The following is a 17,197-nucleotide window of genomic DNA, read 5'->3' as shown; positions in this document are numbered from 1 at the left end:
CTGACCATTAGTTATTTTTATTGAACAGCAAAGCTAGTAAATTTAAACAACAATGTAAAATGAGCATTAACCTCGTATGTTTAATTTACATGTCGAAAAATTAGATATTGAGTTTTGTATCGTGAATCGGTATGACATATTAACGACCTGAAGTTCACTGTTCTTTGGCTTTGCTTGTAGTTCGGAATGCAAGTCAATATATTCCACCGAACGTAGGGAACAGCTGCCTTCGTACAAAATTTAGACGGAATTTTTTTTTTTAAGTAGTTAAAAAATTTTCATAATCAATTCATCATCACCGACCCACGTGATCTCTGTTGAGTCAGTGGCGGCGCAGGGTGGCGTTCCAGTATAAACAATAGACAATCAACATAAACGATCGAAGCGCTACCATCTCAAGAATCTACCGCCAATTTTACAGTCGTTTATACTTGTTTATTTCAAAGTGAATAAAAATGTGCAAACTAGCTACAGACGATTCGTACGGTATTATAATCGTTGAAATAAATGCGCGAAAACGTTGAGCTAACAAAATCTGCAGTTCAGTTTTCTCTTGAACCCTGAAAACTCTGGCAAGAAACGAAATCATGCACGTAACCCCCGAGTTTGTACCCGGTCTGTTCCGTAAAAACCTGATCGCATTGGATACTAACAAGTGCGGCTTGTGTCAAAGTCGTCAAAATAACATTTCGTTACATTTGTGGGGGCCGAAAAGTTGTCGCATATTTTCCGTCAGTGAAATTTCTCATCGCGTCAAAGAGTGATCATACGCGTCGGCTACACAGCATTATTTTAAGATGCAACAATAGTGGATCGTCAAGGATATAATTACTCATAAATATGAATTATCGCGAAGATCGTCGAATAAAAAATCTAGTTAGTGATTCCGGTATCGGGTATATATTTACAGTGATAACTTTGTGTGAAAATTGTGAATTAGATTTCCCTTTACGACGGAAAGATTTTTTTACTACAGATGTGGAGGCTGGGCTGATAGGATGCGGTATGAGTGAGTCACATGAATTTGAAATATTCTTCTTATGTTAACTTTAGTAAAGAAAAATTAAATAGGGTGTTACCGACGTCTGTAAATACAGTCGGTTAGTCTGCATTCTGCCGTGTCGGCTTGATCGATTAATCTACCGATAAGAATGTCGCAGATCGTTACATTACCGACAACACAGGCAACACTTTTCTGCGCCCCCAGGGTTACTTAACCGCTTCCTACACCGTGTAAATTTGAAAATTGTCTGCCCAACTATGTACTGCGGCATAAATCATTGGAAGGTGTAAACATTTTGTTTTATATTAACAATATTTTTGAGTTTATTTATCGGCAGAAAATTCATTAACGTTTTTTCGTTGTTGGTTCTGTTGCTATTTTCTTTAATAAAGACAAGAAATTAAATCGTACAATTAATCCGGGTGCAATAAGTTAAAAATCACTTATATACGTATAATATATATGTTAACGTAAGAGTGAAATACCAAAATTTCTCTACAGGAACAAATTAGTATAAGGGTAATTATTGCGTGTTGCATTTATATCTATCTATATAAATCTTGGTATCATCGTAAAAATCAGGTGTATAAAATTGACAGTATCACAAGATATAACGTTATTCTACGACTGCTTCTAATAAAAATTAACTCTGTCTTACGTCTAACGCTGCAAGTTGTTTATTATAATAATACGCAGGTATGCCTATGTACAGTTATGATTGATTGTTGAGGACTCGAAATTTATAAAGTTTAAAAGCCTCAAGGCCGTGCGGAATTTATCACACACTGCTTGCTGCTGGACGTTCATTATATAAATTCTGGAAATAAATATCTTCCTTTACCTCGGTTTCGGAATAAAATTCTATTTATTCATATATATGCCTACATCGATTCATATCGTTCGTCACTTGCATAAGTAGGTGTGAAAATCCTATAACATCAGTTGCTTCATTTTCTATCACCTACTTTAGTTCACGTTGCACAGTGCAAGAATATACCTAAACAGCAGTTTATACTGAAAATTTGAATACTGTAAACGCATTATTATAGGGCATGTGCAATAGTTTTACAAAAATCTGATTAGGTCAGATGCTTAGATGGTAACATTTCTCAGGTATGTGTTTCACATGTCTTTGCGCAAAGCTATAAACGTATATTTATTCCGTTCAGGCATACAATTCCTTTTAGCAAAAATTAGTATAGAAAATAGTGAACGAAATTTTCCGTCCACGCATGATTGTAGGTTATAGGATCCTACGCTTTAGATAAGGCATTATATGACAATGAGCCACAGTTTTCAATAATATTTCAGTTTAAAGCTTATCGGTAGTAGGTTTTATTACACGAAAAAATATTTCGATCGATCCTGTCTGTTTCCTTTTAATAATCAATATATTCAAATCTAGGCTTATTAACATTTGTTCTCTATCATTTAGTTTTGAAAATCATGTCGCAATGATAAGCATATATTATAGGTTCTTTTGTAATCTTTGGTCCCTGAACCTTACAGAATGTTCTCTTCTTACGCTAAAACTTTAGTTGTTATTGGAATCTTGGGCACAAGTTATTTAATAATATTAAAATGTATACAATAAATTAACAAAGCATCAGCAATACAAGTTACCTTTTTTTTCACTTTACGTGGAAGAAACTTGTATTGTCGGTAAGCGTTATTGTATTCTTTAATTGTAACAAATTATTCGAGGTATTTTTACATTTTTATTTTTTTTTTTTTTTCACAACGCGTATCGCGCAGTAAAACGTATATAATAAATTATGTGTGAGTGTGTAAAATCTATGGCACGCAAGTGAAAAGCACGCAAGCAAAATTTTTTTCAAAAATCTATAGTATCAAACTGTATTCAAACTAATTGTACATATTGCATTGTTTTTGATTTTTGTTGTTTCAATTCTTCTGACCTTTGCAACACGGGCAATGCAGAAAAACATCGCGAGTGAACATTCATTATAAAATAGAAACAATAGAGTGGAAAGTTTTGATTGTACTTTCATTTCAACCGATTGAGGAAAAGCGCGGCAAATTATCCGCAATGAAGGTTCAGGGATTTTTTTTTTCTATACACTTTCAATATATTACTACGTGTTGTGTTTAAACGTAATAATTGTTTCCGCACTAGCGAATATCATACTTATGAAATATTGTGTACAAATATTACGTACAAAACTTAAAGCTGTCTATTAAATAATTATATATTATATTATACAGGCTTTGGTGGACGATTCTTTTTAGTATAGTATAGGTAATATCATCATTAACGCGTCTTTCAGCTAGCACAGCCGATTACGATTGTTAACGATCGTATAACAAGTAATGACACAGTAATTATTAAAATTCTTCCTCGCTCTATTAATGTTGAAAGTATACGAGTAGGTACATATGCTTCGAGTTATATTAATTTCATTCGCGTGTTCAATCCACAGAATGACAACAACAGTAATAATTATAATAATATTATTTTCATAAATAGGCATCTTTGTTTTTACAATTTTCACCGACAATCTGTGGATTTTAAATTCAATTATCTCTTATATTGTATATTCTTCGTATATATTGTTTTATTCATAGCGCGTGGGTTCCTTTAAGGCCAGTCGTATTATTTTAGTTAAAAATTACCATACTCATAATATACAGATACATTTGTAAATTTATTCATTTAGATAATATTCCTAAATTATTAATAAGTGTGGAAATTCTTCTGTTATTTTTTTTTTTTTTTTTCTTACAAAACTGTAAAGCATCGTTATAACGACAGTATATTATTAACAACAGTATACATACCTATACTCCCTCATCTGGGTATATCTACAGTCGCATACCATATGTATATAGGTATAACATATGTGTATGCATCTATAGAAACGTGCGTTACGTAGTTCGATCCATATAGCCTCATATAATAGCGATGACAAATTAATTCATAATTGTGTGAACTTGCAATTATACATCATATACATATATACATACATGTGATATACGATGTATAATAGCAACTTCACACACACACATATATATATATATATATATATACACACATATTCAACGGTATCGATATTAATAAAGTGCATTGAAACAACTTGAATAAAAATTTAAAAACCGGCCGTTTGTTAGGTATCAATCGCGGGGGTGCTGTGCACGTATGGCGATATACGAGGCTCGATAAATCACAAAGAGGAGATAAAAGAGTGAGAAAAAAAAAGAACCATTATCAATCCCACGTCCTACCGCGGATTGAATTATCATTCGAATCCACAGTTCGCTAGATTATCCCGCTAGTTTTGTTCGCAGGTACGCAAGTATACGTTTATGAAAATATCCTCGATCGATGGTTCTGCACGCGGTCGCGATAAACTGTATTATTATTGTTATAATTATCATTATTATTATCATCCATACGTTGTTTGTCGTAAAATATATTATCGTAAATTATTATATCCGGATTTCAAGACCGTTTTTGGGCCCATTTCATGTCGTCGGCTCTCGGCTTGAATCCGGTCAATTTTTCAATGACAGCCTCGAGGATCGCCCAAAAGCACAATTTCTCCAAGGGCCAGTTCAGCCAGCCCGTCGTTATACAAAAGTACGTCTCATGGGGGGCTACGTGGTGCACGCGATGGTGCCTTCGCGGCAATATTATACGGTGGTCTTGGAGCCAAACCACCCATCCGGGCAGCCCGAAATACGTGTGCGACCATTTGTGGATCTGTAACGAATGAAATGGCATTGTTTCGGTCGAATCACTCTCAGCTTCTCAGGTGTAACTTACACACACGACCGTATATATATACGATAATCGGAGAGAAGTCTCTCTCTCTCTCTCTCTCTCTCTCTCTCTCTTTCTCTTTAAAATTTTCTTGCTTTAACGTTTTAACGTATATTTTTCATAATATATTTATTTCTCTTCTTTTATTTTGGCATTTTAGTTTACTTTATTCACGCCTCCATTTCTGCTTATTTATATTTCTATTTATTTTTACATTTCTGTATTTTTATCCATCTGTTTGCTCGTTTAACTATAGTTACATGTTTTCTCTTTTCTCCTACTATCCTCGTGCATCGATAATTTTAATTTTGCTGCCTTCTTACCATTTAGCTTATAAGTTATTCATTATTTCTCTGTTTCGTCTGTGTACTGTTCGTATTCCCGTTCGAGGGGACTTTGTCCCAGGTCGAATAAACGCTTCTCTCTCTCTCTCTCTCTCCCTCTCTATCTCTATCTCCCTTTGCACGCGGCAGCAAACGGTTCTTATCTATGTAGCATAAACGCGTTTATATTGATTTTGACGTAAAAACTTTGGCACGCCTTGCAACAGTAACTTACATTCATATGCGCACGTAAACTACTCCCGCCTTGTATGCAGGTTTAGCGAACACCCCCCACCCTCTTCTCCGTCGGTAAAATTTTCTCGCGTGACAAGTTATACGTATTACATAATAAAAATATAACAAAAAAGCTTTTGGACAAATTCCATATGACAAAAAAAGATAGAAAAAGAAAAAGAAAGAACGATCACTAAAAATATATAATCTTATATTTCACGCGTTAATAAAACGATCGATTCAACTCCAAATTTATCCGCTTTTTGTTTCGAATATTGATGCACTCTAGGTATGGGACAAGCGGTAAGAACAATTTATTCCAATGTTTCCAATTGCAGGTATAAGATATATTATTGAAATCACGTAAGCATATCGTAATAACGATTATTATTGTTATTATTTATTGTCAGTACCTGATTTGTCATGGCGACGAATATGGCGAGTAAGAACCAGTAGCAAGTCCAGAGAAACCTTTGTTGGACTTCAGTTTCTGGTAGCGATAGAAAATCCCACGTTAATTTACAGAGAAACGGTATCGTCACCATGAAATTATCGCCGTTCGTCTCAATAAAATCGTGCCTCGTTATGCTCGTAGGATCTATGTGATGCTCTCTGAACGGTCTTAAAAAATTCTGAAATATAAAGAAAAAACAAAAAAAATAACGGATGAATCAAGAAACGTACCTACAACCCCAACTTCATCAACGATTGTTCGTTACAAGTTGTTGTAATTCTCATGTTCCACCGCACCTTTCCGAGGATCGGTAGCTCGATGGATCCCCACGTGTCGGCTGCCCAGTGAACGAGTCCCGAGCCGAAATCCGCGGTGACGATACCGCAAATAGCGGCGATCGCTATGGCGCTTAGATTTTCCAATCTTAATCGTACCATTATGAATAAAAAATTAACCATCATAAGCGTGATGCAGATACCGACGCATATGCATTCCTGAGTTCTCTTTCCTGCAACATATAACGAAAATATCACGGGACGAATGAATACGGTTGTTAAACGTTACGTCGTAAATTAGGCTTGTAATTAATGAGTTGTTGCTTTATTTTTACGCTAAACGTACACCTAAATTATAACCAACACGTGGTTTATTCGCTTTTGAAACACCTTGTATATTGTACAATTATACGATCGATCTCTGGCGGACGAGGACAAAAATGTACCGTGTGCTATTTTATTAGACTTTTTTTTTTTTTTTTCTAAATTATATAATCTATGCAAACCGCAGTTTTACCACTTTATTTGTTTACGCAACTTCGTCTTTTATCTTTTTGCTATCCTTCGCTGTCTAGACGCTCCGCTGGACCGTGATCAACGAGGATTTTTTTACCTTTTTCTTCAGTTACTAAATCTTTACTTCCTCGATTTCTTACATAATCTGTTAGACGAAAGGTCAATCGTTCGACAGGTTTAACGATTTTTGTGGACAACGATCTACTCGTTAACGACCGTGTATCCGAAATATCAATTAAAAATCATTTCTACCTACAGGCTGCAGGCTCATAGCGATTATCACAAACCCGTCTCTACCTCGAAGTGAAGAAGGTATCAGTTACCCATTTCGATCATGCAAGGCACTTCGAATCTACAATCAATCGTACGCGAATTAGAGAGAGAAATCATTGGTTCAAGTACGAGGTTTAAGTTAGTAACGTTACACGTAGTTGTAAGTACTTTTTCCCAATTTTGTAATCGACTTCGGCTTTGTCGTATTTATTGCCGAACATCGAAGTCCACGTACCTCGAATGCAAAAAAGGACTTGACAGCCCGACTCTGTACACAATTCTGAACAAAAACAATACAATTCATTTTCATTTGACTCGGAATGAAAGAAATGGCACGGATTCTACGAATTGCGATTTCGTAAATTTGTGAAATGAAACGACTTTCGACCAGAATCCAACACTAAAAACTTCATCCTTGTGTGGAAGTGGTTCACATTTAATCCATTGATTGTGTCCCAAACCTTGCAAAATTTACGTTTTTTGTATTCGACGGGGGTGGGGAAAAGAAAGAAAGAAAAAAAAAAAAGGAACCCCAGTGTTCTGGACGCTATTCAGTGAAACGTCATTCGATCCAATGAATTCAAAACCAGCCGAGGCAAATGATTTCTTTATAACGGATTACCAGAGAATAATATACTTTGATTCGATAATTTTAACAGACACTGGTCAATATTACGAGAATAAATAAAAACTATTCAACCGCAACTGAATTGAAGATGAATAAATTTTTTTTTTTTTTTAAAGCATGAATATGAAACGAGTGAAAAAAAAACTGCGATGTTAGAACTCGAAACAAAAAATGATTGCGTTACGTTTTTCAAGATTGATAATATGCTGACTATCTGGGGTAAAATAGTAGCAGTTAAACACGGAAAGAAAAAATTTTCCTCTATGGAATTATTATTTATCGCAAAACGTATACATGTTTGCAAACGGCAAAGTATCATCAACCACAGACTGTTAATTAATGAACGAAAATTTTGCAGGAAACAGTTTTATCAGCGAGTGGAAGAAAGAAGTCAGACATTGAAAGATGAAAAAAAAGCGCGGTTGTATCCGCTACATGATAATCTAATGATTTATACGTAACGGACGGATGTGGCTCGAGGCAGAAAAAGAAAGAGAACCGACAAAGAAAACAATGTTGTTAAAAATATTCTTGTAAATAGATGAGAGTCGTCACACAACGGAACGCGAATCATTCGCGATGTTTTAACCGCGCGTGTTTTCACAATTATTTTTCGAAACTTTTCACCTCGATTAAACAAGTGCAATAAATTGTGAATAAACGAATTCGTAAAAAATTATTCCCGTTTCTAACTCCCAAGGATGAAGTTTCGTTACGTTGATGTTATTTCTCGAATCAAGAATCGTCTGGAATTATTTTCACATTCGTCGGAATCTTAAAACAATTCAAAACACATACAACGTTTTACCGATTCGACTACGCAATTCAAAGTAATTCAATAAAATAATGAAAATGGTGCAGATTTTTCTAAATTTGACCTGATGTGAAAAAAAAAGAAAGCAAGTTGGATAAAAAGGTAGGTGAAAGAGAGGAGAAAAATTGTTTTAAAAAACACACACACACACACACAAACACGTAAAGAATTGAGGATAATTTTGCAACTCGCCTGTACTGTAGAGATTGGCCAATTCCTGGGCCCCTTTGTGATTGGGCCCCCACCTTGGAACGGTCCTATCCTCGAATGATGTCGGGACGACCGAATTGGCGTTGGGGTCGTCTTCGAGCATAGAATTTTCGTAAATTTGCCTCTCGGTTTTAACCGGTGCCAAAAAATTCGTGGCCATGGTGCAGGCGGCCGAAGCGGCCTGTTCCAAATGCGGCACCGGCCCCTCCATCCCAGGGTGCCTGACTCGCCTTTCGAATGCCCAAAAGTCACCCAGCAAAGCGTCTAGCGTCTATCCAACGCTCGTCACGTGTCAGACCTTGGAGTCGGACTATCCGTCCTCTTTCGACGACGAGCGCGAAGCGGAGCTGCGAAGGGGGAAACTTTCTCTACACCTATCTCCCACGCAGGGACGGGCGATGTTCGGAAAATAATCGATATCTACGATAATCGTGCGATCGACGATCTTGAAAATAAGAATGTCGACAAATCGGTGAAAAGAATACAAAATTTTACATATTTCCAAGAAATAGTTTCCGTTTATTTTACAAGGTATCTCATTTTTTTTCTTCACAACATACACAGTGTCAACAATTATAGTTTTTCAACTTCTGATGATGAGAAAAAAGAATCGAACATCGATTAATTAGAAGCAAACATCAGTGTTTTCGATTAATCTGACAGAATCGCCCATCCCTACAGTCTCGCGCATTGTTCGACTAACGGAATTCGTAGGTGTAGTTTCTCCCTCCTCCACTCTTTCTCTCTCTCTCTCTCTTCCGGTCTCTGCTTCTTTCTTTCTCTCACAAGTATCTTACATCAGCATAAGTCACAACAGTACGCATGAAATACCGTTCCACTGCAGATTGCGTACCTATTTATCGTTAGCCAGTTTACTTTGCAATTCTTCGTATAAAAATCAATCACCAGCTGTGAAATCCATCTATGAAACGAATTTCCTCGTTGTATATTTTTCTATCGTTGATCCGTTGTTCGTCACGCGTGTACGATAACTCGCGACGTATAAATGCGATAATAATCTCCAGTAATGACAAAACGACGCTGTAACAACGACGATAATGCATATTACGTGTAAATATTATTTCGACCAACGATCGTTGCCGCGTGTCATTAAATCGCGTGAATTTCGTTACCCACCGTGAAATTCAAGACAATAATCGTTATTTAATTGATAATACGCGAGCCGGTGCCTTGGTTACACATATGTTCGCAATTGTTTTCTCCACTCCTCGATTCGCAACAATAACAAATTAACGTCGACGACTTACGTATGTAGGTACACACATTGACGCATACGTCGCATACCGCGACCGACGATATAAGGACGAGTATATTAGAACCTATTCCGCCATCTCTAATTACAAGCGTAGCTCTATAGTCGAACGTGGGTGCGCGTGTGGATTTTGTACGCCTCAAGAGCAGTTATAATCTGAACCGCAGATAACCAGCCACAACATCAGCTAGCTAGCCGCGGTCTTTGCTCGCTCGTTAGTCGATTCTGACACGCGTATGTACGTGCATGTATCATGTAATTAACACGCAATGACGGATTCAGACTCGGTCAGCCTGATTGCGAGTCACACGTCCGCAATCAAAGACTATCATTTTCCGGTGTTTTTCTTTCTATTTCTAAATAAATACACGACTCGATTTCGCCGGATTTCACGTGTGCCAAGGGCTCGCGCGCCTAACCGCGTGAATGCAGTCACCGTGACAAGAAAGAGAGAGCGAGAGAGCGCGAGAGCGGACGGAGGAGGGGGGGGGGGTTTGTGTTAGGCGTGGTATTCGTATTTACGATATAATATAATCCGGGCGGCAACTCTCTTCCGTCTCGCTTTTATTGCCGCTCGATCACTTCCGCGTCCGTACGAAGAATCAGTATGCTGTACTTCGTTGCTGGCGATGCGACGCACAATTTACTTTGTTTCCACTCGACTCCATTTCTTCGCGACGCGCGTGAATGAAATGGAAAAAACGAAGAAGAAAAATGAAAGATGTATAAAGAAAAAAAAATAAATAAAACGACAACGCACGCGAGGTGCAGGTGAGAGAGAAGACGGACGGTCGTCGACTAAAATCGCAGGTTACTTCGCAACCGTGAGGACGAAGAGGACGATAATAATCGTCGTCTCGTTGTCGTTGTAAGTCGGGACAAAATTATACAGGTATCGATGATTCGCGGCCAAACGTGTCGTGGACACGGGTAAGATGATTACGCCCCGAAGAATCGTGTCGGGCGGCGAGACGGAGAGATAAACAGACGAGAGGCGTATAGACGGATGGGTGAAAACAGAGGAAGGCGGAGGAGGAATATTCCCACGTTGCACAGGCACTTGCACTCACACTTGCACTCGGTCGTGGATTCCTGGCTTTCCGAATTATCCACCAGCCTTGCTCACCGGGGCTCGTCGTCGACGGGCCAGCGACTAACCGTCACGACGTTTCGTCTGTCGTACGTCGGGCCTCGTCGCTGTAAAAACGGCTCGAGTCGAGTTGCGTCCGCTGCCCGATTCCGTCTCGGCGATAAACGATCGGCGATGTAATCCCGCGCGTCTTATCATTTCGGCACTCGGACGCCCCGATCCTGAGTAAAGTCAGCCTCGCCGCAAGCTCCCCGGAAGCTCTGCAAAGGCTCAGCAAGCTCTGCAAGCTCTCCCTCCGGCCGCCGCCCGGCGTCGATCTCTCGACCACTGCTCGCCGCTCCGTCGGCTCCGTCGGCTCCTTTCGCTTCTCTTATCCCCCACTCGCCGAGACTATAAGCGTCGAGACGCAGCTCCGGTCGTTTCACTCCGGCGAGCGAGATGGCCGCTTCGGGATCTTGCGCGGTGTTCGTGCGATCGTCCGCGTTTCAAACCAGCGTTACCGCGCCGCGGTCGAACGACGATGAGGATCACTGACGACGACGCGACGACGAGGCGACGAAAGCCGACTGACGAAGTGAAACCAACGCCGGATCGCACACCCTGAAACGCTCGAGTCGCGAACCACGCCGACTCGCCGACCCCCGCGGCACGAGAATAGCCGAAATTTTATTCCCACTGCTCTCTGTTGTTGGTTTCTAGTTGTGTTTGTCGGCTCTACGCCTGCTCCGTAATACGTGTATCGTTGTTTCGTTGCTCGACCTGCATTCGTGCGGTGTATCGCTTCGGTACCCGTCTCTCATCCTTAGTACACGCCTTGACTTCTTTGAGATTTTTAACCCTTTCACTCGCAGTGGGATGCTCGACGTCACGGAAAATTAAAAATTTACACGCCCTGGCCTCGTCACAATTTGTTTACAACTTCAAATGATCTTTCTTACTTCGTATAAGTATAACAAGTTTCGGCCAGAAGAGTCATTGAATTTTCATCGTTTTTACAATTTTATATCCGTCGTGTTCGATCTGCCATGTTCGATTTAGAAATTATCAAACTCTTACTTCGGATTCGTAAGCAGCGGCCCCAAAAATTCGGGTCAAAATATTGAGTTGAAAACTGTGTGACTGATTTGGGTCAACTCGTTCGGAAAGGGTTGAATGTTTTTCTCATATATTTTTACTCCGGAATAGATATACAAGATAAAACAAGGTGTCAGGATGTTTGTGGACTTTGTCGAATTTTTCTTTTACCACGAGAAACCCTCAACGCTCAGCGACATCCGGCGGCTGAATTTTCGACGTTGCGTGCAGTCGACGAGACGATGACGCAAAGTCAAGCTTGCTCAATCCACGTGTGTGAAAATCTGTTCGCACTTAATTAGTCGTATCGAAACATGAGAATTTGTGTTGATTTCATCGTTTAGCACGTGTTTTTTCTCCCCGAATCCACGCGAGCGCTAGATGGATAAAAAATTGACTCTAAAAACTTGTTTACTTGGAAGTACAAAGTTAACAATTCTAGAATGCTTACACAAATTACTTGCGTCGGAGTTGGAGCTTCTAATCACGAGTTAATTATATACGCCGTGCGGCGAAAAATATACGCAACCGCAAAATATTGTGCTCACAATTTTATCCGTTTATATTTATAACATTTGATAGAGGTATAACAATAGTAACGAGTACTTTTTTAAAATTAGATTTTGATACTCTATGATCATGAAAGAAGTATTTAACCAAAATTGATACACTTTATCTTAGAACGAGAGTTTCGGTCCAAGATTGATTTCATAATAGACGGATTAAAGGTAAATTTATCGAACATACCGGAGGGAATAAAAAAGATCAAGAACAGCGAGTGTCTTATTGGTAACACGAGTCTCGTAAAGTATTAACAAATTCCTCGCGTGATTTCAAAGCTACCAGCCAGTCGGGAGCGTAAAAGGAAGTCAACTCGAGTACATGTCCTCTTACAAACAACGATTAGCTAATTGCATCGTTTGAGCGAAGAATAAAAAAATTACAAATCCTCACATTCGCTGCATTTGCAGTGATTGTTGTACGTTTACGTAACGATAACAGTCTTAAATACCACAGATTAGAGTATAAAAATAGGGGACTCGTCCGAAGAGCACGATAAATCGATTACCGTTATAAATGTTATTAAAAACGTGAATACAGTTCTATCCATTCTTCGCTCGGCACTGTCGCCGATATTCGCACGTATATTTTCTCAGAAGAGACGTACACAAGCTTTTCCTTCTCCGTTATTTATACCGGAATTCACGCGACCGATTTACTTTTATAAATATACCGGACACCGTTTGCTTCGTACTTAAAACAAGACGTTTATTTTCCACTCTCACCAATCCGAGGTTTGGAACTTTACAATCTTCCCTTCATCTCGATCCTCGAAATGTCAGTCGAGACAGTTTAACGTCAAGTTTTAATATCACCGCAACAAGTCGGACACCAAAATATTCGATAATACGCGATTGCACTTGAGCTGCACTTAATTGTCACAATAATTATAGTACGCGTGTCGTTATACCTTACGGTCAGTTTTCCATACACGGCTCTGCCGATGTTACGCACGTCGAGGATCGCGAATTACGCGAATGTGTTATAGGTAAGTATCGCGCGATCGTTGGCTAATAACCGAAAACGCTGCAATTCAATCGCGGTCGTAAATTCCGGATTTCACCATCAGTTAAATATAGACGATGACATCCGCGTCATCTGGCTCATTCAACATTACGTACGTGACAAAGCGTGCCACGTCACCGTCGGTGTATGGATAATAATTTCAATTTTTAAACATGTTTTTCACAAAGTACAACGGCTCGTCTACGTCAAATGTTGCAAGGGAAAGAAATCAAAAAATTATTTGCAGACTCGAAATGTTATCTAGGGCAAATTTGCGGGCAGGCATACCGGAAATAGGTGAGAAACTTCCTTCGGCGCAAACTGCGTGTCGAATCGACGTTGGATTCAATTTCTAACTCGGGAATTCGCGCTCGATTCTTCCGTAAACTGCAATACATATCTCTCAACGAAACAGGGAGAGGGAACAATGCGCGATTCTTCTCTCATCCTCAGAGGCAATTAGTTTTTTCGCGATATAAAAAAGCAACCTGTTGCAATAAATTGCATGCGATTCACCGTCCGTCCGTCCGTCTTCATAATGCGAGACAAAGGGCGTTGTTGTACGTAACTGTAAATAATCCGACGCATCGGTATAATTATTGCGGAGTATGCGTGCCTGATTCGCGGTAATTACAACACTTGTACTCCCATCTAATTCGAAGAATTCGTTTACTAACGCAAGCAGAGCCACGTTTTAAAAATTGACAATCAGATAATCGAATTGATTATTTATGCCCTAGTCAGACTTTGGGATAAATAGATACATACAATTTTACAATGAATGTGATACAAGCAGGCTGCGCGTAAAGATGAGTTACATTCAATGGTATATGGAATTAGATAGTGAAAAACATGAAAAAATTTGTTTTATAAAACATTCTTAATCCTAATGATAATCTTAATCTTAATCTTAATTACAATCAGGGAATTATAATCTTTACATATAGTTGAACGGCATTAATTTCGAATTTTATACGTTTCGTTTTGCCTGACTTGCAATAAATCAAACGCTCAACTGCCCTCTCACAATGTTCCTTGGAATCCGAGGCTCGGTGATCTTTGGGCCGGTATTAGGTGACAGCGATTGAATAATCCGGCGTTCACCTTCCACCATTATTTCCGACTCAATTGATACGTGCAGTTGGGCGTGAAAGGCCGATTGTTAGAGGCTGAAAGCCTGCAGAGCTGAAGCCAATTGTCACTTCCTTATTTCGTGCCTTGAAACCTTACCGCCCGCAATTACCAATTGCAAATGCGTGACAGCTCGCGACGAGTGATAGGTAATTAAAATACTTGTTACACTTAGATTTTGTAATATAGTTGCGAACCTGGACGCAAGTTGTGAAAAAAAAATAAAAAAAGAATAATTTAATTAAAAGAATAATTTACTCGGTTGCATGAAAATTTGTCTATCGAACCAACAACGAACTTTAATCTAATAGAAATATAAAACCTTCTACATCACATCGTGCGTGAATCAGCTGCGATGGGTTCGCGTGTATTGTCGAATGAAATAGATCATCCTCACGCAGGCGTTGAAACGACCGCCCCTTGAGAGATAAATCCAGGGTCTTATCACGTCGGTTAGTATTGTTCTACAGATACACGGGAATGTTACAATAAAGCAAGAGAAACTGCTCGGCGGCACTTCTATCTCTTCGATTGTCAGTATGCGCGTATACACATGCCTAACAATCAATGCCAATATATTGATTTTCCATAGACGTTAATACACAGCCGTGCATCGGTACGTGTTCGAGTACATTATACGCAAATTGCTCCTATACCGTACAGTTATACATGACGCATAAAATTATTAACGCACCCAGACTCTTTGGCATCTCTGTCTGCCCGTAAGAGAGAAATGAAATGATAATATATTCTCAATTTGCAAGTTTAGAAACGAAAGCAGCGGCGTTGAAGCTTATTTACCTCGAATCCCGTTTCTCTATCAATTCGATGATTGTTTCGGTAAATCTGCTCCGTCTCTCTCTCTCTCTCTCTTTCTCTCTCTATGCGCGTATCACGCAAATTTTCCCTGATTAGAGAAGACGGCTTGCGCGTGGTTTACATCAGCGAGGTAACCTGGTTTTTGGCGGGTCAAAGGTCACCGTTGGAAGCCCCGCGTTTCATCGAAGCCACGAAAATCCGGCGGGGACGATGCTTTATTTCGTCGCTTCGTTTAATCGACGTCCGTCGACCGTGTTGTTTGTTTCTTTTTTTTTTCTCTTCACCCGCATGCCTGCTATTTACTTAACCAGATTTCATTGTATTGCGCAAAAAAAAAAAAAAAAAAAAAAAAAAAAAAATTTGCACACACAGATAAAATATCGTTTGCATGTTTTTCAATGCTTGAAAATTCTAGCGGATGTGCGTCATCTGTAATTTACATCTTCGCACATCCATAATAATTACGTAATACATAATACATCCGTAATTTTGCGATAAAATTAACTTGATACCAAGTGTTATATTTTCACGTCAACTTTCCGGTCACGACTCGTATTCGTACAGTACGATCTGGTTCTATCTCGCTGAGCGTAAAGTATAACTGCATATACTGAAATTTCTCTTTATTCGTCGCGTGCTCTCTACGCGTATAAGGTTCCAGCTAAACTTATAATCGAGTCTTTCCTCATTCCGCAGCCAAGAGATTCATCCGATCGTCGAAGAGACAAAACGACCTCCGTTTATCGCGTTACATACGTGTACCTACTTCTCTCCTCTACGCCTACGGAAATGCTGCTACATTCATATCCGTTTCTGCACTCCAGTCGATACCTGTACAATTTGCTAACGCGTCATCATCCACCTGCGTCACGTGTCCGACTTGTTATTACAGACGGCCGTTCGTCCATTTGCACGAGCTATTATTCTTCCCCTCTTTCTTTTCTTCGTAGATTATTATTGCCGTAATCATCGCTGAAATATTCAGCACTCTATGAGACATTACAGTTTATGTTCGGAGTGATCAGAATGTCACCGTCTCATACCTACACTTACCTTCTACGCTAATATCGGGCAGTTTATTATTTATACAAACTCCCCATTGCTGGTACGACGTTTAATGTAACGTAAACGCTTCGAGGCTGAGACGATTCGAACGTTCATTCTTATTCGTTCTCATTTTTCACCACCCGGCTAAAAGCCTGCAAAGCACCCGTCCTTTGTCGCGGTTTCAATTATGAAAAATACGAAATTGCAACTTTGCCACGGCATCCTTTTACACCCAGCCATCTTCGTTTTTACCCATCGTTCGCGGAATCTGTTACAATTACACCTGTATGACTGCTAAACAGCTCTGATCGATATCTGTAATTGCACAAGTGAAACAAAACCCATCGCCATCGTAATCGGCGTGTATTAACAAAGGATGTGTTGCGCACCTGTAACGGAGATGATAATGGGAGAACGGAACGATCGATTGGTACATATACATACATATACATACACACACACACACACACGAGTTTCCCGATGCGTCTGCGGATAAGAGCTGAAATTTCCATCCAACCTACCTCGAATAATAATAAATTAACATTCGCTTCACCGGCGACGAAACAATTTCAATAATCATGGATACGGACAGGTGTAAAACTGTTTCACAATAAGTATAATCGATACGGAGTTAGGCTACACTGTTTATTATACTTACTTCCGGCTCGCTTATTCCATCCATCAAC

The 17,197-nt window shown here is 39.4% G+C and overlaps 1 protein-coding gene across 5 annotated transcripts; it reads right to left on the bottom strand.

Annotated features, from left to right (window-relative positions):
- Nucleotides 1–1,369: 1,369 nt before the first annotated feature.
- On the bottom strand, nt 1,370–11,446 carry LOC124298412 (plasmanylethanolamine desaturase). 5 transcript variants are annotated; one of them, XM_046750369.1, is made up of 5 exons: nt 10,307–11,446; nt 8,494–8,956; nt 6,092–6,303; nt 5,755–5,973; nt 1,370–4,724 (listed from the first exon to the last, which is right to left on the bottom strand). In XM_046750369.1, the coding sequence occupies exons 2-5, from the start codon at nt 8,720–8,722 to the stop codon at nt 4,464–4,466; spliced, it is 921 nt and encodes a 306-aa protein (XP_046606325.1). In that variant the 5' UTR covers nt 8,723–8,956; nt 10,307–11,446; the 3' UTR covers nt 1,370–4,463. The 5 variants fall into 5 exon arrangements, with proteins under 5 accessions (XP_046606325.1, XP_046606323.1, XP_046606326.1 ...); XM_046750367.1 differs by having other exon boundaries at nt 8,494–8,858; XM_046750370.1 differs by having other exon boundaries at nt 10,855–11,446.
- Nucleotides 11,447–17,197: the final 5,751 nt, after the last annotated feature.

The sequence above is a fragment of the Neodiprion virginianus genome, chromosome 2 (genome assembly GCF_021901495.1).
Source record: "Neodiprion virginianus isolate iyNeoVirg1 chromosome 2, iyNeoVirg1.1, whole genome shotgun sequence".
Taxonomy (NCBI): domain Eukaryota; kingdom Metazoa; phylum Arthropoda; class Insecta; order Hymenoptera; family Diprionidae; genus Neodiprion; species Neodiprion virginianus.
This window is presented reverse-complemented; position numbering and strand designations above follow the sequence as displayed.